The sequence below is a fragment of the Cinclus cinclus genome, chromosome 2 (assembly GCF_963662255.1).
Source record: "Cinclus cinclus chromosome 2, bCinCin1.1, whole genome shotgun sequence".
NCBI classification, from domain to species: Eukaryota; Metazoa; Chordata; class Aves; order Passeriformes; family Cinclidae; genus Cinclus; species Cinclus cinclus.
Window position 1 is genome coordinate 45,191,868 of NC_085047.1, and position 17,109 is coordinate 45,208,976.

Below are 17,109 nucleotides of genomic sequence, written 5' to 3' on the forward strand. Positions count from 1 at the left end.
GTTCTGTATCATGGGTTTTCTGTGCGTTTCTTGCACCAGTACCAGTATCCCCTCACATTTTTTATTCACCTAATGAGAAGGCTCATGAACTCTGAAAGAGTTGCTGTTTAAAAAGTTTGGATTTGGCAGGGTCATGTGTAATAACAGTGGACAGTTACATAGTTTACTGAAGTCAAATGGGCTGTTGGAGTCAAGGTATCTCTTCCCATGCAGTGTTTTCCAGTATTGTTGCGAGACAGGATTTTTGCTTTCTCTGCAATTCTTGCCCCTTCATATAATGCTTATTAGTATAACTTTGAATTGTCGTGAATAACTGGGTAAAATAATAGTTTTGCTGGCACTATGAGTTACATATGCCATGGAGGTAAAGCCTTGCTGTAAAGAGGTAGAAGTAGGTGAAATATCCTTTAAGGGAGAAATGTCTCTCCCCTAGCTTTTGCTGCAGTCAGTCATTCATCCATGCCATGTTTATTCTCCTGGTCTCTCAGTCACTGTGAGGCTGGGGGGGATAATGTTCTGGGTGTACTTCCAGTAGTGAAGGACACTTGACAGATCAGTGCTATGTCAGTCCTTGATGTGAAATCCATGTATTTTCAGTACCAAATTACATTGGGTTTTCTTCCGCCATGTTTTACTGTGAATCCTAGATAATTAATTGGCTCTTAGTTGCAACTTAGCAACTTCTTTGTTTGCTTTCCTTCCTGGGAGGTTTGTAATTGTTATTTAGAGTTCTCAACACTATGTATTAATAAATGAAATAGTTATTTCACCTTACTTCCTCTTCCTGTGTTCTCTTGTACTTTTCATGGTAGATTTTTCTAAATGTGTTGATCAAAATGTATGAATATGAATGATCACAATTGAAATCTAATCACTTGAGCCATCAGCGAGGGCTTCTAATTTACTCAAATTTTGTGTATCTGCCTTTTAAATTTATTTGGTTAATTCCATGTTTTAGATCACTTGGTCTTGCAATGGCACCTCGTGTGAGATTCCTTCAAAGAGTTCGGAAGCAGCTGTGTGCAAATGAGGCAGCCAATGGGACGGACCACTTGGAGGAGACAGAGCAGAATGAGAATACGCTCACCTTGGTAAACGAAGCAGTGGAGAAATGTGGAACTGATTTCAGTGGAAAAACATCTGTTAACCAAACAAAGGAAAAGCAGAGAAGAAAAGAAATTGAGGAATGTTCTGCTTCCAGTGGAATTGCTGAGGAGAGTGGTGAGTCTGAGGATGAATTGAAAGAGCTGTCTGAGGAGGAGGAAAAAGAAGTTCATGTACCTAACAGGGTACCAAACTCGGACTCCATGCAGTTCTTTGAAGATGATGATGATGAGGATGATACCGAAGGTCTTGATTTGCTAACAGTGAAACAACGGGATGTTTTTGGTGTGGAAGCTAAAGATAATCCAGCACCGGTAAGTGCACTTTATAGTAAAGCTCATGAATCTTAACCATTTTTATTGGACTTTCTCCAAGGAAGGAGGAGAGGAAAAGAGGAAATTCTGCTCTTAGCAGAACACTTGCTTGAAGTTGGACGTGTTGTACGTATGTATCAGAGGTCATAAACACTCCCACAAGATAAGTGGTGTGACTTAACTTTTATCATTTTATGCAGTTAGCATAGTTTTACTTGCATAATGAATATCCTTGTTCTCACTTTAATTTATGATTAATGTGACTTGAAAACCTGGGAAATTTTGACAGTTTTAATTCTTATCCCTTCCTAATTTGCTTGTACCCCTCTAAATAGCTGCCACTTTGTCATAATTTTGATGCTGAGCACTGGGAGCTGAATTGCAATACACGATGAGCCGCTTCCCGACAGAAATCATAGCAGAATGATCTTTACAAGAGTGTAACCTTCAAGCAATGACTTTTACTTTCAACAGGACCCTTGCTCTTAAGAATTGAACCAGTATCAGAGAGAGAGGAAGTGCACATGTTTCTTGTAAAGGATGGTAAAAAAGGTTAATTGAAAGTATTCATGTAAATCTTTCATTTCCTTGGCGAGTACCTTTATAATTTTAATTTCTTTGTCCTTGGTGTTCTGAGAAATATCTCTTTCTTTTAATCTTTGAATACAGCATTACAGTAAGAGGAGTTGTGGTGGTTTTAATTTTTTATATTTCTGTAAAGTAGATTTGGTATTTGCATATTGGGATTTTTTTTTTTGGTGTATCCTTTGCTATCTAGCAACTGTATTTCTGTAGTAAAAAGATGCAAGTGAAATAACCATCTGTTTCAGCAAGGTGTTCTTCTGAACTTAGGTGCACTCAAGGGGAGCTTCCTGTTAAGCAAAGTATTTATTTTACCAACTGGTATTTTAAATCTTTCTTTTTCTGGGCTGTTACCTAACAACACAGGGCACTTACCATGACTGTGAAGCTAATCAGCCTACTAGCTGCATTAATAAGCAGCATCTTTCCTTTACTATGTAATGAAGTATGAACTATAGTTTTATCAGCTGTCATTGTCAAAGATGAGTAGTTGCACAGTAATCTGACTGCTGCCTGCACTCTCCTCTCTACTATGAGGAGGCTGACAGAGGTTGTAGTCTCATCTGAGAACTGTGGAAACAGTTCCTGTTATTCTAAGCCTGAGTTGTTCTTCCCAGCAATGTACACTGCCTGGCAGTAGCTTATTTTTATTAATTAATTTTGGTTTTGTCTGGAAAAGAACTTTGTGCTTTCAAAACAAAGTGGAGTAAAACATCTGTGCCTTATTTAAAGAATCGTCATCTCATGGCTTTCTTATTGCTTCTACAATTTTGCATGCCGAAATACACAGACAATTTTGTGCTGTTTTTAATATGTTGGAAGGTTTTGTTCAGGAGATGGTAAAAGGTGAAAGTTTGAGGTAAAAGAATGAACAGAAGAAATTTTAGTGAAAAGTACAAGTGATTTAGAAAGTAATTTGTAGCCACACTGGGTAACCTTTTAAGAGTTTTCTAGCATTGAACATTTATAATTTAGTTTATGTTCAGGCAACTCAGACATTATTTTCTGTGATACAATGTGGAATAACTGCTGTAAAGGTTAGTACTTTGTTAGGTGTGCAAGTGCAGAAGACCTTGTATCACCTTAAAGCTCCTATACACGGGACCATAATAACAAAATATTAGGTTTCTCTTCTAAGCATCTGAGGAAAAAAAAAGAAAACTTTCAAGATCTGTGTCATTAAGAACTTAAAATTGTATTTAAACTCCTGCAGAAATGTCTGTGGTAGTGAAGTATGTGGTTTTTAGAAAGTCAAAATGCAGAGCATACTTTGCTTAACTTGATCAATGCATACAGTGGTGTGAGAGTTTATTACTGTATGGTACTGTGAAAATTATTGATAAGTTGTGCAATGCTTTAAATGTAATGATTCTATTTTTAGCAAGAATAAGAGAATAAAGGTTTCTGTCACTAACCATACTAACTTTTAAAATTTTGTTACAAAAATGCAACATAGTAGAAATTACATTAAAAGACCTGGGCATGGTGCATTTTTTATTTGATGTAACTCTGGATATTAAGACAATTGATAATATACAGTGTTTTTTTTTATTATTTTTTTCCCATTGCTTTATTTTCTGGATAGAAGTTCTGAAGTGATTATTATTGCATTAAGATGGATAAGTTCATATTTAGAGCATTAGTATTCTGGGGTGTGAGAAGCACTGAGCAGTGTGAATGCAGTTTTCCTGGTGCTGTGTGTTGCAGTGTCCTTCTTGGAAGGACTCGGGAACCAATTTGCTGCATTTATAGGATGAGGTGGTGCATTAATTAATATTAGGAAGGGCTGCAGAGAGTCTAGGAGTATTAACATAGAGTGTATACTCAGCTGCATCACTTAGGAGGACTTTTTTTTGGAAAATTTGTGTGCTAAATGATATAGGAGTCCTTTGCAAACACTGGTATGTGGTCATCTAATTGGGGATTTATGTATATAGCCACAAAGACTCAATTCAGTTTGCATTTATGCTTTGAATGTGTGTAACTGATCATGCAGTTTCACTATTCTTTCTTTAGGCTTCTTGTCGACAGCAAAGCAGTCCTGCTGTGATTATTGAGCTCCAGGACATTTTTTGTAAATGAAAACATTAGGTTTAGTTTCAGTTTTTGAATTGTTGTTCTTAGAGACACCATTGCTTCCTCATCCTTCTCTCTACCCTAGTCCCTGCAATGGAAGAAGGAGCAAGGGCTGTTAGGCTGGCTCTGAGTATTCTCTGTGATGAGGTAGTGCCCTGATCTTTGGTTACGGGGTTGGCTCATCCATCTTTGTACCAAGGGAAAGGAACTGGTCAAAAAGAGCAGGGGTTATTTGAATTAGTGGTGGACTAGAAGGGGATTTGGGGATTTTTGTAGAACAGTTTGTTTTTGATGAATGTGTGTGATACCCAACTGTAGAAGAGGTTATGGTGTGAAGTGTGACACATCCAGTGTTAATCCTTCTAACAGTGTGACTTGTGGCTCAGTTTCATTCTTTCCCTTTCTTGGTGTGTGTCCCTTGACTGTATGTGTACTTTGTCTCTGTCATTTTGTGACAACACGTATGAAAGAAAAATCTGTTTTCAGAATTGCTGTTTAAAAGGAGAAACCTTGGATAAGGTGAAAGACCTTGGCAGATATTGCAATTTTGTTGTGAGCTTCCTAGCTCATTTTTTTAAGAGATAGTCACTGGCTGCTCTATTTATGAATTTTACTTTGATACATCAGGATTTTTAGCTGGTGATCTAACTCATGGGACTTACTTAGATAAGTACAGTGTTCTTATGAATAAAAAGAAGGTCAGCTATATGCAGAGCCATTAGCAGATAGGCAGTATTTAGCTGTTGTGTTAACATTATGGAAATTATTCTTTTAAAGTGCATTTAACAGTATTAGCAGTATTTATGTTGCAAGGACTGTAAGTACTCCCTGGTTACACACTTCGTTTCTAATGCTAATTTTATGAGATTGCTTTTTACATTTAGCAATTCAAAGGCTATACTTGTTCAACTTTTATCATTATTTGAGAACTAAGATTAAGCCTATAATATTTTAACTTTGTTTATACTTTAATTTTAGTCAACTTGTCAAGCATATTGCATGCTGTCAGACTTATCTTCTGCTCTTGAATTTTCTGTTTTAGTGCAGAAAATACATTACTGAGTTCTTAGGATTTCTCCTTGTTTTATGGGCTCCTAAAACTTCTCAAGTGTATTCAGCAATCACTGCTTGGAGCACTGGAACAAGCAAAAACATACAGAGGGCTGCCTTGAATAGTACTTGAAGGTTCCTTGGACTTAGTCTGGCTCTAGAAGAGCCTGCTGTTTGAATATTGTGGCTATGGAAGGAAATGATTTTATATGCTGTTATTCTGTCTGAGTTACCTGGCTTGCCTTGCAATCCATTATTATTGCATACATATCTAACTTCTCAAGCACATAAAACAAACACTGCAAGCTGACATATTATGACCTGGACATGTACATATTGATAAGAATAGGAAAGAAGAGACAAAGGTAACTCTCCCTAACTAGCGATGATGGGTGAGCAGAGAGTGGTAGCTCTCTGTGGATAATGTGGATTTTGCATATTAAACAAATCAAGGAAACATCATTTCATATGCACCAAAATGAGGACATAGTCCCCTGGAATCTTCTTCTGTGATGTTGAGAAGAATGTTACACTCCACAGAAATTGAAATTAGAGATGTGATTTATATAGATGACTCCTCTTACATTGCCTTTTCCCTCTGAATGGGATTTCTTTCCTCTTGTTAAGTTTTATGAGAGAACTTTTCACTACTCTTATGTTTAGATACTGCTTTTTTGGCATAAAACATCTTCTTCTCAGCACCTCTTACTAGCTGTTATTCTTATGCTTCCATATTAATATATTTTAAACAGTGGACTTCATCTCCTTGAAGCTTTTCAGAGGACAGCAAGGTAAAAAATACTCAAAGGATGGAAGAAGCAAGGAAGCAAGCTGTCTGGCTCTGGTAGTGGCATTTCCCTTAGGGGTAGCATGCTTTGCTCCTGCTGTAGCAGTGTGTTGTGTCCAAGAGAAGAAAGCTGCTCCGGGCAGCCCGCTGGCTCTAAAGGGAACATTATTCCTTGGAGAATGTTGCAAAGCAAGCAGTCTGGCAGAGAAAATAGAGAAGTTACTTATTTGTAAGTTAAGTAAAAGTCAGTACAGTTATGCATTACACACCATAAAATCTCCTTCCCTAAAGAATGTAAGTGCTTTAGGTATCAGCCCAGTAGCTGAGTGCTTATGTATTTCTAGTTGAATTACAGCAAGTAATAATTTATATGAAGAACAAAATATTTGCAAACAAGTGAACTAAGCCTACATTTAGATATTAGCTGCAGTGCTTCAAGATTCCAGTACTGGAAAAAATTACCAGCCATGAATGGAGATGAAACCTGCTCAAGCCTCTTTATGCAGAGCAGCCATCACAAAACACATTCTGTGAAGTGAATAGAAAATTTTAAAGAAATCACATTTTCTTTCAAAGGAGTTTCAGTTACTTCATTACAACTAAAACTTGTTTTTTAAAGGATGTTTATGATATCCAGTTTTATGTTCTATATAGTTTTTAAAAGTTCTGTTATTCAGGACTGCTTCTGTGAGCTACTGAGAGGGCAGACCAAATCCATTTACTTGTCTTCTTGGACAACTTTTACTTTTTGGATTTGCAGGAAAGTTCATTCCCTTGGCACTACTATTTTTTGAGTGGAACACTCATGACTTGTTTGCTAGATTAAACTGTGCAGCAGAGGCTTTTCAGGCAGTCCCTTGTGAAAACCCATTAGTTACAATAAAATCTAGCTCTGTAGATCAGTCCTTGGTTTAGACTTTCTTCATTGCTTTCTTCATCTTCAAATTTCCCTCTAAAGATTTCTATTTCAACTGCATTTTTACCAGCTTACTAAGAACTTCTGCAGTTTATGAAAAAGTCATTGTAAGTTTTTAGGTTTCTCATACCTATAAGACAGTACTCCAGGTATTTGTGCTAATCCCTGTGATGTTTAGGTTAATTTAAAAAATCTACAATTAGAAGTCTCCGAGTTACTGGTAAACTGTGTATTTGAAATAAATGGCTGCTATATATTCCTTAAAGGATATCTAGTCAAGACTGTCATCCTACGTACTTTAATCATATTGAAAACCTGGATAAAAATAGAAGGTTTTTTGTGAGTATTAATTTTATTTGATATATCTGCCCTTGTCACAGATATTAGCTTCCTGCATCATAGGCTATGGAGTACATAATTCTGATATGCTGGGCTTTGCTTCTGTGGAAAATTTGACATGTTGGAGTGCTTTTGAACCACTGTGAAGAATGGTACTTTTGATATCCACAATCCATCCTCTTGGCGTTTGTTACTCTTATAAATAGGAACTGGGTGTAGGAAGATGGTAGATGAGTTGGAAACCTGCTTTGAACATTAATATTAAAGATATTTGGAAGGAGGCTGATTTGACCCAGGAAAGGCTTCTTGAGGTCTGGTGGGAGTTGTTCACAAGGCAGTGGCTTTTCCAGCTGGCTGAAATGTACTACTTGCCATCTAGAGCAAGGGATGTTGACAAGTTATAGCCACTGTAACACACTTCTGAGCTAGCCAGTGCCACCTTTTTGTTTCATGAAGCCATGAGATAAACTCCTTAATTGCGTGTGCTGCCTAAAGCAGCCTCACAAGTTGCCTTCATTCTGTGGGACCTGCTGAAGTACCACATCAATTATTGCCCTAAGGAGAGGGGGCTGATAGGCAGCATGTTTCTGTGGCTGACTTCACTGAAGTACTTTGAAACTTGTGTGTAGCAATCTGAATTTTGAAGCTGGACTGGAAGGTGTACTAATCAAGCTCCCAGATGGTACAAAACTGGGAGGAGCTGCTGACTCTCTCCAAGGCAGAGAGACCTCAGTAAATGAGAGGACTGGGCAATCACCAACTATATAAATTTCCCCACAGGGGAATGTGCTGGATTCTGAACCTGGGAGGGTTCAACCCTGGATGTACATCTCTGGGGAATGAGATGCTGGGGAGCAGTGCCACAGCAAGGGACCTGGGGGTTCCTTGGCTGATGGCCAAGTGGAACATGAGCCAGCAGTGCCCTGGGAGCCAGGAGGGCCAGCCCTGTCCTGGGGGGCATCAGGGACAGCATCACAGGTGGGCAAGGGAGGGGATTGTCCTGCTCTGCTCTGAGCTGGGACAGCCTCACCTCCAGTGCTGGGGGCAGGTCTGGGTGCCACAATATAAAAAAAAAGACATTAAATTATTAGAGAGTGTTCAAAGGAGGGCAGCAAAGGTGGTGAAGGGCCTTGAGGGGAAGCCATATATGAGGAGTGGCTGAGGTGACTTGGTGTGTTCAGCCTGGAGGAGACTGAGGACAGACCCCACTGCAGTCTGGAGCTTCCTTGAGAGGGGAAGAGGAGGGGCAGGCACTGATCCCTGCTCTGTGGTGACAGTGACAGGACCTGAGGGAATGGCCTTGAGTTGTATCAGGGGAGGTTTAGGTTGGATATTTGGGAAAGGTTCTTCCCCCAGAGGGTGTTTGGGCACTGGAACAGGCTCCCTGGGGCAGTGGTCACAGCACCAGCCTGGCAGAGTCCAAGAAGCATTTGGACATTGCTCTCAGGCAGATAGTGTGACTCTTGGGTATGGTCCTGTGAAATTCTGTGATTCTGTAATCTTTCCATGTTATTGATGATTCATGCTGTAGAGAGTGCTCTGAGCAGGCTGGACTATTACTTCCATGCTCAGGTTTCAGCATCTGGTGCGAATTCAGGCTGAAATGAGGTGCATGCTTTATCTCTTAAATAGACCTAGAATGACTGAGAGAGATGCATGATCTTGTCTGCCAAGAAATATTAGGATATGACTTGTGTGACTTGAAATAATTCACTAAAATCTTATTTATTTGCTACTTCTAGTAGGTTACTCAAGCCTGCAGAAATACCCTCAGTTTTAATTGTTCTTTATAGCTGATTTATAGCCTTGTTTAATATATTGCAGCAGTTTTAGAGATAAGGGTGAATGAGCAAAATAGTCTGCATTAAATCTGCCTAGTTTTAATCAATATTCTTTGAATCTGTAGGATTTGTAAATTATTAAAATGTCACAGTTTCCTTTAAAATCATTAGTCCCTGAATGGTTGCTGAGTGATGGCTTTGGAAATATTTATAACTATGACATTATTTTGAATAAGTGTTCTAGAAGTTGAATGGTAAAACTGAATGGAAATACTACTAGCAATTATTCAACACTAAAGGAAATGCTGTTTCCTGAAATAGTAATAATGCAGACCAAGTATTGAGTGTGTATATGGAGTCTTCTGACTATATGTCAGCAAAGTTAAAATTATTCTTTATTGTACAGTGGCCTCTCTGATACAGACATCTGCTATTGTGAGCATTGCTTAACAAACTACCCATGCACATTTTAAGCAATATTTTGAGGCACATTTCTAAATTCCTGTCTGAACTATATAATTTTCAGATGGAATTGTTTGATAATTTGAAAATAAAAAATGTGAATGGTGATTCATCAGCTATTAACCAAAGTGAGTCCTGGGGTAATTCATGACAGTATCACTACCATTCTGCAGATAATAATTTAATGGCTATTTTAAAAAGAAAAAAATGTGTATGCTGTTTCGGAATAGCAACCAGCTGACTGACCAGGAGCTAGGAAATCTGCTTGGTTGCATGGAGCAGATGTTCCATGTTTCCATGAGGCTGTGGTTTGTCCCAGCTGTGAGGAGTTGTACTGTTGGCGTCCCAACTCGGATGGAGTCTCACTTTCTGCAACCTAGTCTCTCTGCTTCCCATCTTGGATAAAGCAACAGCTGCATTCACTGGGGATGAAATTCTCTGAAAGGAGCATTACTTTGAATGAGTGAAATGAAATTAAACCAATTAAGACTGCAGCCTCTAGCTTTATTTCGGTATAAAACAAATTAAGTGTAAATGTCTTTGGGCAAATTACGTGTAAATGTCTTCCCCTGTTGGGGAAGTCTTAGAGGTCTTCTCATTCTTCATTACCACACTGTTCCTGTGGTAGTTTTCCACGTATTTCAGTGCAAGGTGGTTTCTCTCCTTTTCCTGAACTATGTGTGTGTTTGTTCCTCTTCCTAGAAATCTTCATCTACCTGATGCTCATTGGATCAAGATAAACTGCTTATCCTTCTCCTTATTGCCCATGTGTTCTGTATGAACCTCTGAAGTAACAGGGTTGTGCTTGAAAAGAGAGCTGGGTGGCAAACATGCCTGAAGAAAATGAAGTGCATTAGTAAATCCCTCAGAAAAGCATACAGATGGGTGCCCTTCAGTGGGAAAAAAAAATGACACAGGTAGCTTTTTAAGGAGCTAAATGTCAGTATAATTTCCCTCAGGTCTGTCCCCTAAGTGACCAAGACCATAAAGCATTTTTAAAAACTGTCTTTCATGGTATTTTTCTATGTTAATATTGACTGTGCCTCTTGCAGAGTGGCTGTGCACGTGGGCCACTGGAGGGAAAAAGCCGATGTCAAGCCATGAAGCCCGCTAGTATTGTGGTTTCTGAAATTAGTTTTACCTGCTAGCAGAGTAGAAAAGAAGTGTGTTTGAGGTACTTGTGCAATGCAGATCTTGCTGTGAGTTCTCTGGGAAGGGAACACAAGATGATACCTATTTAAAACAGTAGCTAGTACTGACGCCATTCATTTTAAGCTGGAGTTGCTAAAAGTCCCTTTCTTGTTTCCATAGTCTCCACACTGAGAAAAATTCATATTAGTTGGTGTTTTGTTTTTGTTGACTCTTACCTGAGTCAGTGGGAGAGTCACAAAACACCAGCTGTGTGGTAGCAGCTTTCCACCAGCTTTGCAACACAGACCACATCTTTGCAGAGCATAAAATGACAGCATGTGTATCTTTTTCCATAAGTCTGTATGCATATACATGTATTGCACATACCTCTTACTTCTGGGAAAAATACTGTGTTTGCAGTCACTATTCCTCCCTTGTAAATACATACAATTTTTAGTCTGAGTTTTGTACCTGTACTTCTGGGTGGATACTCTTGCATTTGGCTACTTCAGATTGCATTCATGCAAAGCAGGGATCCTTCTGGTGAGGTCACAAATCCTAGCATTAGTTCCAAGTTGTATTTTTTTTTTTAATGGAAAGGAAGAGAAGAACAAGCCGATAATACTAAAATGTATATTAGCAGCTTCATCTGAGGCTTGTTTGCATTGAGATGCACTGAATACCAAAATGTACTTCAGCCATAGCTATTTACATGCTTGTAAAGCAAAAGTATGTGTTCTGCTGGATTCTTTTATATTCCAGCCATAGGAACTCACTGATGTGAGCTTGTAAAAATGGGTATTTCCTCAGTTTGCCTATTTTGAGAGTAGTCTGCTGACCTAGAATAACATAATTTCTGCTAAATGTGTGAACTGTTGCTGTCATTTCCTGTGATGTCTACTTGGTGTGAGATTGAGCATGGGAAGAGAGCAACTTTGAAGGAGTTCCATGAAAGTTTACATGTCCTGGCTCACAGACGAGTACTGCATTTGCAAGAGAGTTCACTTTGTTTTCTGATGTCCTGTTTCTTGAGGTTTCCACTTCATGTTCAAATTTGAGACTCAGTTGACACATGTATGGGAAGCATAATTGCAGAATAAAGTTAAAATTTTGGATCGTTGTTTTCATGGTGTTTTAATTGGCATTTGTGGAAGAATGTTACAGTCTCAGATAAAATAATAGGAGTTAAATTTGTTATTTAACAGCTATGGGCTAAAATAATTTGTTACTTTCTCTAGCTGTTGTGCCAATAGTTTCCCCAACAATGTTGTCTGAAAAGTACAAATAGGTTCTTGTTCATCTGTTCATTTTTATGTTGGTCAGAAAAAGGAGAAATTTTTGAAAAATAAGTATACCATTTGGGAGTATATTTAGATGTATGTTATGTGCTGTAATGAATTCCTGTGGTAACAGGAAAATAAGGACCAGTAGCAGAACTCAGAAGGTGCTATCAATGGTAGGCTGTGGTAGGTTAGTGAGTGCTGATGCAAAGTATATTTTGATCAGTGGATTGGGAAGAAATACTCATCTCCATCTTTGGGACACAAATTTTGAGTGGGAGTTTCTAGCACATGTAGCTCTTACACCAGTTTAGAAACAGTGTTTGAAGATGGAGGCACATTGGGAAGGAAAGATTTGTAAGTAGCTGTCACAGAAGCTATTGGGACTAAGAGGGGATTGAAGGGAGAAAGGAGAAAAAGGTGAGAAATCTGAGCTGAAAGGCAGTAGTTTTGTAAGGATGTGACAAATCCATGAGGTGTCTTTAAAACCTGACCCTTGGGGAGCTCACAGGATACTGTCTGCAAGTTCCTGTCTCTCTTAACATCATGTTTTATAAAAACTTATACTACCTCTTTTGCAGTGGTATTTGAATATATGTTCATGTGTTGCTCACTACCACAGTTTTGAATATTGACTATTCTACTAATATGTGGTTTCTTTTTCTACAGCTTTTTAGTGCTACAGGAGTTGCATTTTATAGATGTAAAGGGAAGTGGTCATCTGGTCTGACTTCCCTGGGTACTATAACCGTGCTTTGTTACTCAATCACTCCTGTATTGAATGCAAAACCTGAATTTTGCATAAGAGTACCTTTCAGAAGACATCCTTTTTAGATCTGGAGAGGAGAAGAAATTAAAAATCCACCACAACTAGTTACTTTTTCCAGTGGTTTAACTCATTTGTTCATGTTGTATTGAAGAGGTGGGTATGGGATTGAAGAATAAAGACAACAGGGGACATAATAAGAGGACAGCAGTGGAGAATAAAGATTTTCTAGCAAATACTCCTTTGGCCTTCAAGAGAGACTTTATTTTAGCACAGAAAAGAATGTGAGAAGAAAATGTGATAATGTTATGGAGGAGGTGAATGACATGATATAAATTGAAAATGCAGTGTGCAAATGCAAATTAAGGCAACTTCTAGCTTGTGGACTATTTGTTGCTGAATGTTAGCAAAAGTAATTTGGAAGGCTTCCCATAGTTCCTTAGGTGTAGAAAGGGTGGTGTGGGAGTTGAAGGTTCTATGTTTTGACTGAGTGAACTTGAGTCAAATTTCTGCTCCTTGCTGGTTCAAGTATTATAATTATCTTAACAAGGCAAGCCTTGAAAGAGAAAAATTTCATGTACCACATCTGCAGGTAATTTTTCACTCTTTGGTTGCAAGAGCAGCATTTACTGTAAGCCAAGGAAATGTTATGTTTTCATTAACCAGTTTTGTTCTTGTGGCTCTACTTTCACAATCCCTTTTTAACATGGGAAATTTAAAACATAAATTACTTTGACTTCTCTACATTTTCAAGAAGTATTTTATTCTTTTTAGTGTAGATTAATTTTTCAGAGGGTCATTGAAGATAATAAATCTTGAAATTTCTCTGTTACTGCTAATCTTCTGTTATGCTTGGAAAATTAATATTTTTCCTTTGAATGCCTTTGAAGCACTTATGAGCAGTAATGCTCTTCTAAACATTTAATGATGTAATGTAGAATAGCTGCTAATGATTAAAACCAAGATGGTTGTTATGGAATATTTACTTGGTAAATCAAAAAGAGACTAACCAGCAAATAGTGGTATGAGAAACATTAAATTCTTGTAGTGGAAAAACGATGGAGAATTGAAATGTAATTTTAGCTTGAGTCTTTTATCAAGCACGAGCATCTCATTGAAATGTGTCGGCATGTTGTTTTCATTCTTTTCTTTAGTTTGTGAAATAATAGTTAAAAGGTATTTCAGATTATGCTGTTGTTACATGCTCAGTTTAACATAGCATGTGTGCTGTGGTCTCCAAAATGGACAGAGCTGTCTTGGCATCTGCACTGTGCTGGTTTTGGGATAGGAGGTAATTGACGTGGTTGAAAACTGATAGCACTTGTCCTGCTTCTGTGGGTCTTCAGCTAGATGAATTCCTGGTCTATGTGTCAGTTCAGGCATCTCTGATTTCCTTTGCCTTGCATTATATTCTCTGGTGGTGGAACTTTGGGACTGTAATATCTACAGAGCCAGGCAATTCCTCAGGTATCTTCTTGAAGGATGTGAAGTATATCGGAAGAAATTTTATGTTATGATTTTCTGCTTGTCTGGCCCTTAGGAGGGAATCTAAAAAAGGGTGCATTTTCTTCTCGTGCAGGATGCTGGCTATCAAGCTGATGCAGCAAGTGGTGGGAGGCAGGAGCTGTGCTGTCCTGGTGCAGGCTCCTGCTGCAGTGAGAGCTTCCAGCAGGCAGGGCTGAGGCTTTGCCCAGTGACTCGAGGCTGCTGCCTCGGGGCTCGGGCTGTAGGGGCTGAAACTGGTGCTTGCCCTCTGGCACTGGAGGGGTTGAGCTGCCTTGAGAGGAGACATCTCTGCTTCCTCATGTCCCGTCTCTGCTGCTTTAGCTTTTTTCCGGAACAAAATGCTGCAGCATTCCTTCTCTCTGAAAGAGGTGACTTCATTACCTAAATCCTGATGGGTTATATGGTAACTCTGAAGTTAGGCACCCAATGAGATAAAAGTGCATCAGTGGTAAGGAGTTGAGCATTTAAATGGAGGAATAATACCTGTACTGCTGCTTCCTCTCTTAGGTCTGAAGGCAATAAGGAAGCTAGGTGAAATTAAAAAAAAAATTAGCAAATCCAATTTTCTGCACATATAACTATGTCTAAAGATTTTACAGCTAAAGAATCATTAGCTTTTCTTTTCAGTTAATCATCTAGGCAATGCAGTGCTTCTAAAAGACATAATCCCAACTAAATTTGTTCTCATTTTTGCAACAGGAAGGCTCAAATCTGCATTAAATTATTTTTAGCAAGATTAAATATAAGTTAATATGGATGTTCAGTACATATTTGAAAGGCTAATGGTTGTATTAACTATTCTAACTTTTAAAACTGAGTTACTGATTTTATGATTTAACCTCAGTTGGCAACTAAACACCTCATAGCCATTTGCTCACTCCACTTTGGTGGAACGGGGGAGAGAAACAGAAGAGTAAAAGTGAAAAAACCTCCTGTGTTGAGATAGAAGATAGTTTAACAGGAAAAGCAAAAGCTGTGCTTGCAAGTAAAGCAAATCAAGAAATTCACTGACCACTTCCCATAGGCAGGTGTTCAGCCATCTCCAGGAGAGCAGAGCTCCATGATGCATACCAGTGACTTGGGAAGACAAAAATCATCACTGCAAATGTCCCCTCTTTCTTCTTGGTCCATGAGCTTTATATGCTGAACACGATGCTGTCTGGTTTGGAATGTCTTTGGTCACTTGGGGTCAGCTGTCCTGGCTGCTTCTCCTCCCAACTCCTTGTGCACTCCCAACCCACTCACTGGTGGGGTGTGGTGAGAGGCAGGAAAGGCCTTAACTCTCTGCTAACCCTGCTCAGCAATAACTAAAACATCCCTGTGTTACCAACACTGTTGCCAGTATAAATCCAAAAAATAACCCCATACTACCTACTGTGGAAAAAAAATTCTAGTCCAGTCAAAAGCAGCACACTAGGCTAAAAATGTTGCCACAAAATCAGTGAAATAGTGAGTATTTAGTTTCTGAAAGCCACAACTACTAAATCTGTTTCAGGAGTGAACCCAGACTTCATATTCTTAATTCTCTTACACTTTTCACCTTTAGAATTTCACCCTCCCTGAAATGTGGTGGGCAGGCATTTGTCATTCACATAAAAAGTGCCATATGTTGCTGAAATTTGTAAATACATTTGGAAAGAGGTGCGAAGCTCTCAGAGCTCAATACTGCCTTTATAGATGTCACTGGCCAGGGTTTTACCTTGAGAATGTTTAATGAGATGGCTCAACATAATAACAAACTAGTTGTTAAGATAGGGGTGACTTGAAGTTTTTCACAAGTATGGTTCTGTGTTTGAACATTATGATATTAATGTAAGGTGACTCAAGTTCTTCAGTCATGAGAGGTTATATAGCAGTTAAGGACATTTAAGGTGATGGGAGAAACCAGGTTATTTCTAACTATAAAGCTGTAACTTGTTTGTTTTCCTCTACTTGGTTTGTTTACTCTGAGCAAATTCTATGAGCTCAATTTCTGTGCTGTGTAAAAAAAATTTTTTTTTTGTTTACACATAGGTTACTTAAAATTCATTGAGCAGTTCTGTGTCCTTTAATGTCTGGTATTTGTGAGCTGGGTCTTTGCATTTGCAGAATGACAGAAAACTGCTGAAGGTGAAAGCTTAGGTCTTATGATAACCTGTAATGTGAGTTTGAGCAGTGCATTCAGGCTTTTTAAGCTTACGGTTTTTTATTTACTATTTCTGTATATAACAAGGAAAAGCTTTATGTTTTATCTTTGGAGTTCTCTGAAATCTTTCTGTCCTGTCTAAATCAATGACTTACAATGGAGATTCACTGTCCTGAGGCAAACTTCTGCTGTTCTTCTAAGTTCAGACAAGGGACTGATAGATAGCCCTAAACTGCTTTTGTTGATGGTTATGGAATAAACTTATTTTCGTACACGAGCTGTGCCTCACTTTGTGTTCCGTTCTCTCATACTGCCTTCATGTTGTTTTTGCTAGTGCTGACTCTATCACAAATGCAGGAACTAGCTGACATGGGAGAGAGAATTTCTCACTGTTCAGCTGTCTTGGTGCAGAAGGATCAATCTGTGGATTTTTCAAGTCTTGTATTTAGTCTGAATGTTCATTGTCAGCTTCTCAGGAAAGAGTGCATTGATACTATATTGAGCTCATTTTTGTTCATAAGCAAGGCTGAATGTGAAGGTTTCCTATTCATTCTGAACAGTGGTAGGAATTCCTGAACCACTCTGCAGAAATTTTTGTAACATAAGCAATCCACCTTACCTTCAGGTGTACACTGAGAAGTGGAGAATATGGCTGTATGTAGTAGTGAGTAGCTAGACTTGAAGAAATCCAAGTTATCCCTTTTGGGTCATTCAGCCAACGTGATTTCCTTCAGTGTATGTGGTTTTGGTTAGTAGCTGGAACTTCTGCAGGTGTCCACTGTGCACCAAGAGCAGCAGAAATCACCTCACTGTTGCTAAGCATTAGCTCTAATTGCTCACAGGGAGGGAAGGGATTTGAGTTTTTGGTTTTGTTTTGTTCTGGGCAAATT

At 38.7% G+C, this 17,109-nt stretch overlaps 1 protein-coding gene across 1 annotated transcript in view; it reads left to right on the forward strand.

Annotated features, from left to right (window-relative positions):
* Positions 1-17,109, forward strand: part of DDX10 (DEAD-box helicase 10) — a 156,660-nt gene that overhangs the window by 45,236 nt on the left and 94,315 nt on the right. The window contains exon 13 of the mRNA XM_062487581.1: positions 959-1,418. Within this exon, the coding sequence (XP_062343565.1) occupies positions 959-1,418 (460 nt within the window). The remainder of the gene's footprint in view (positions 1-958; positions 1,419-17,109) is intronic.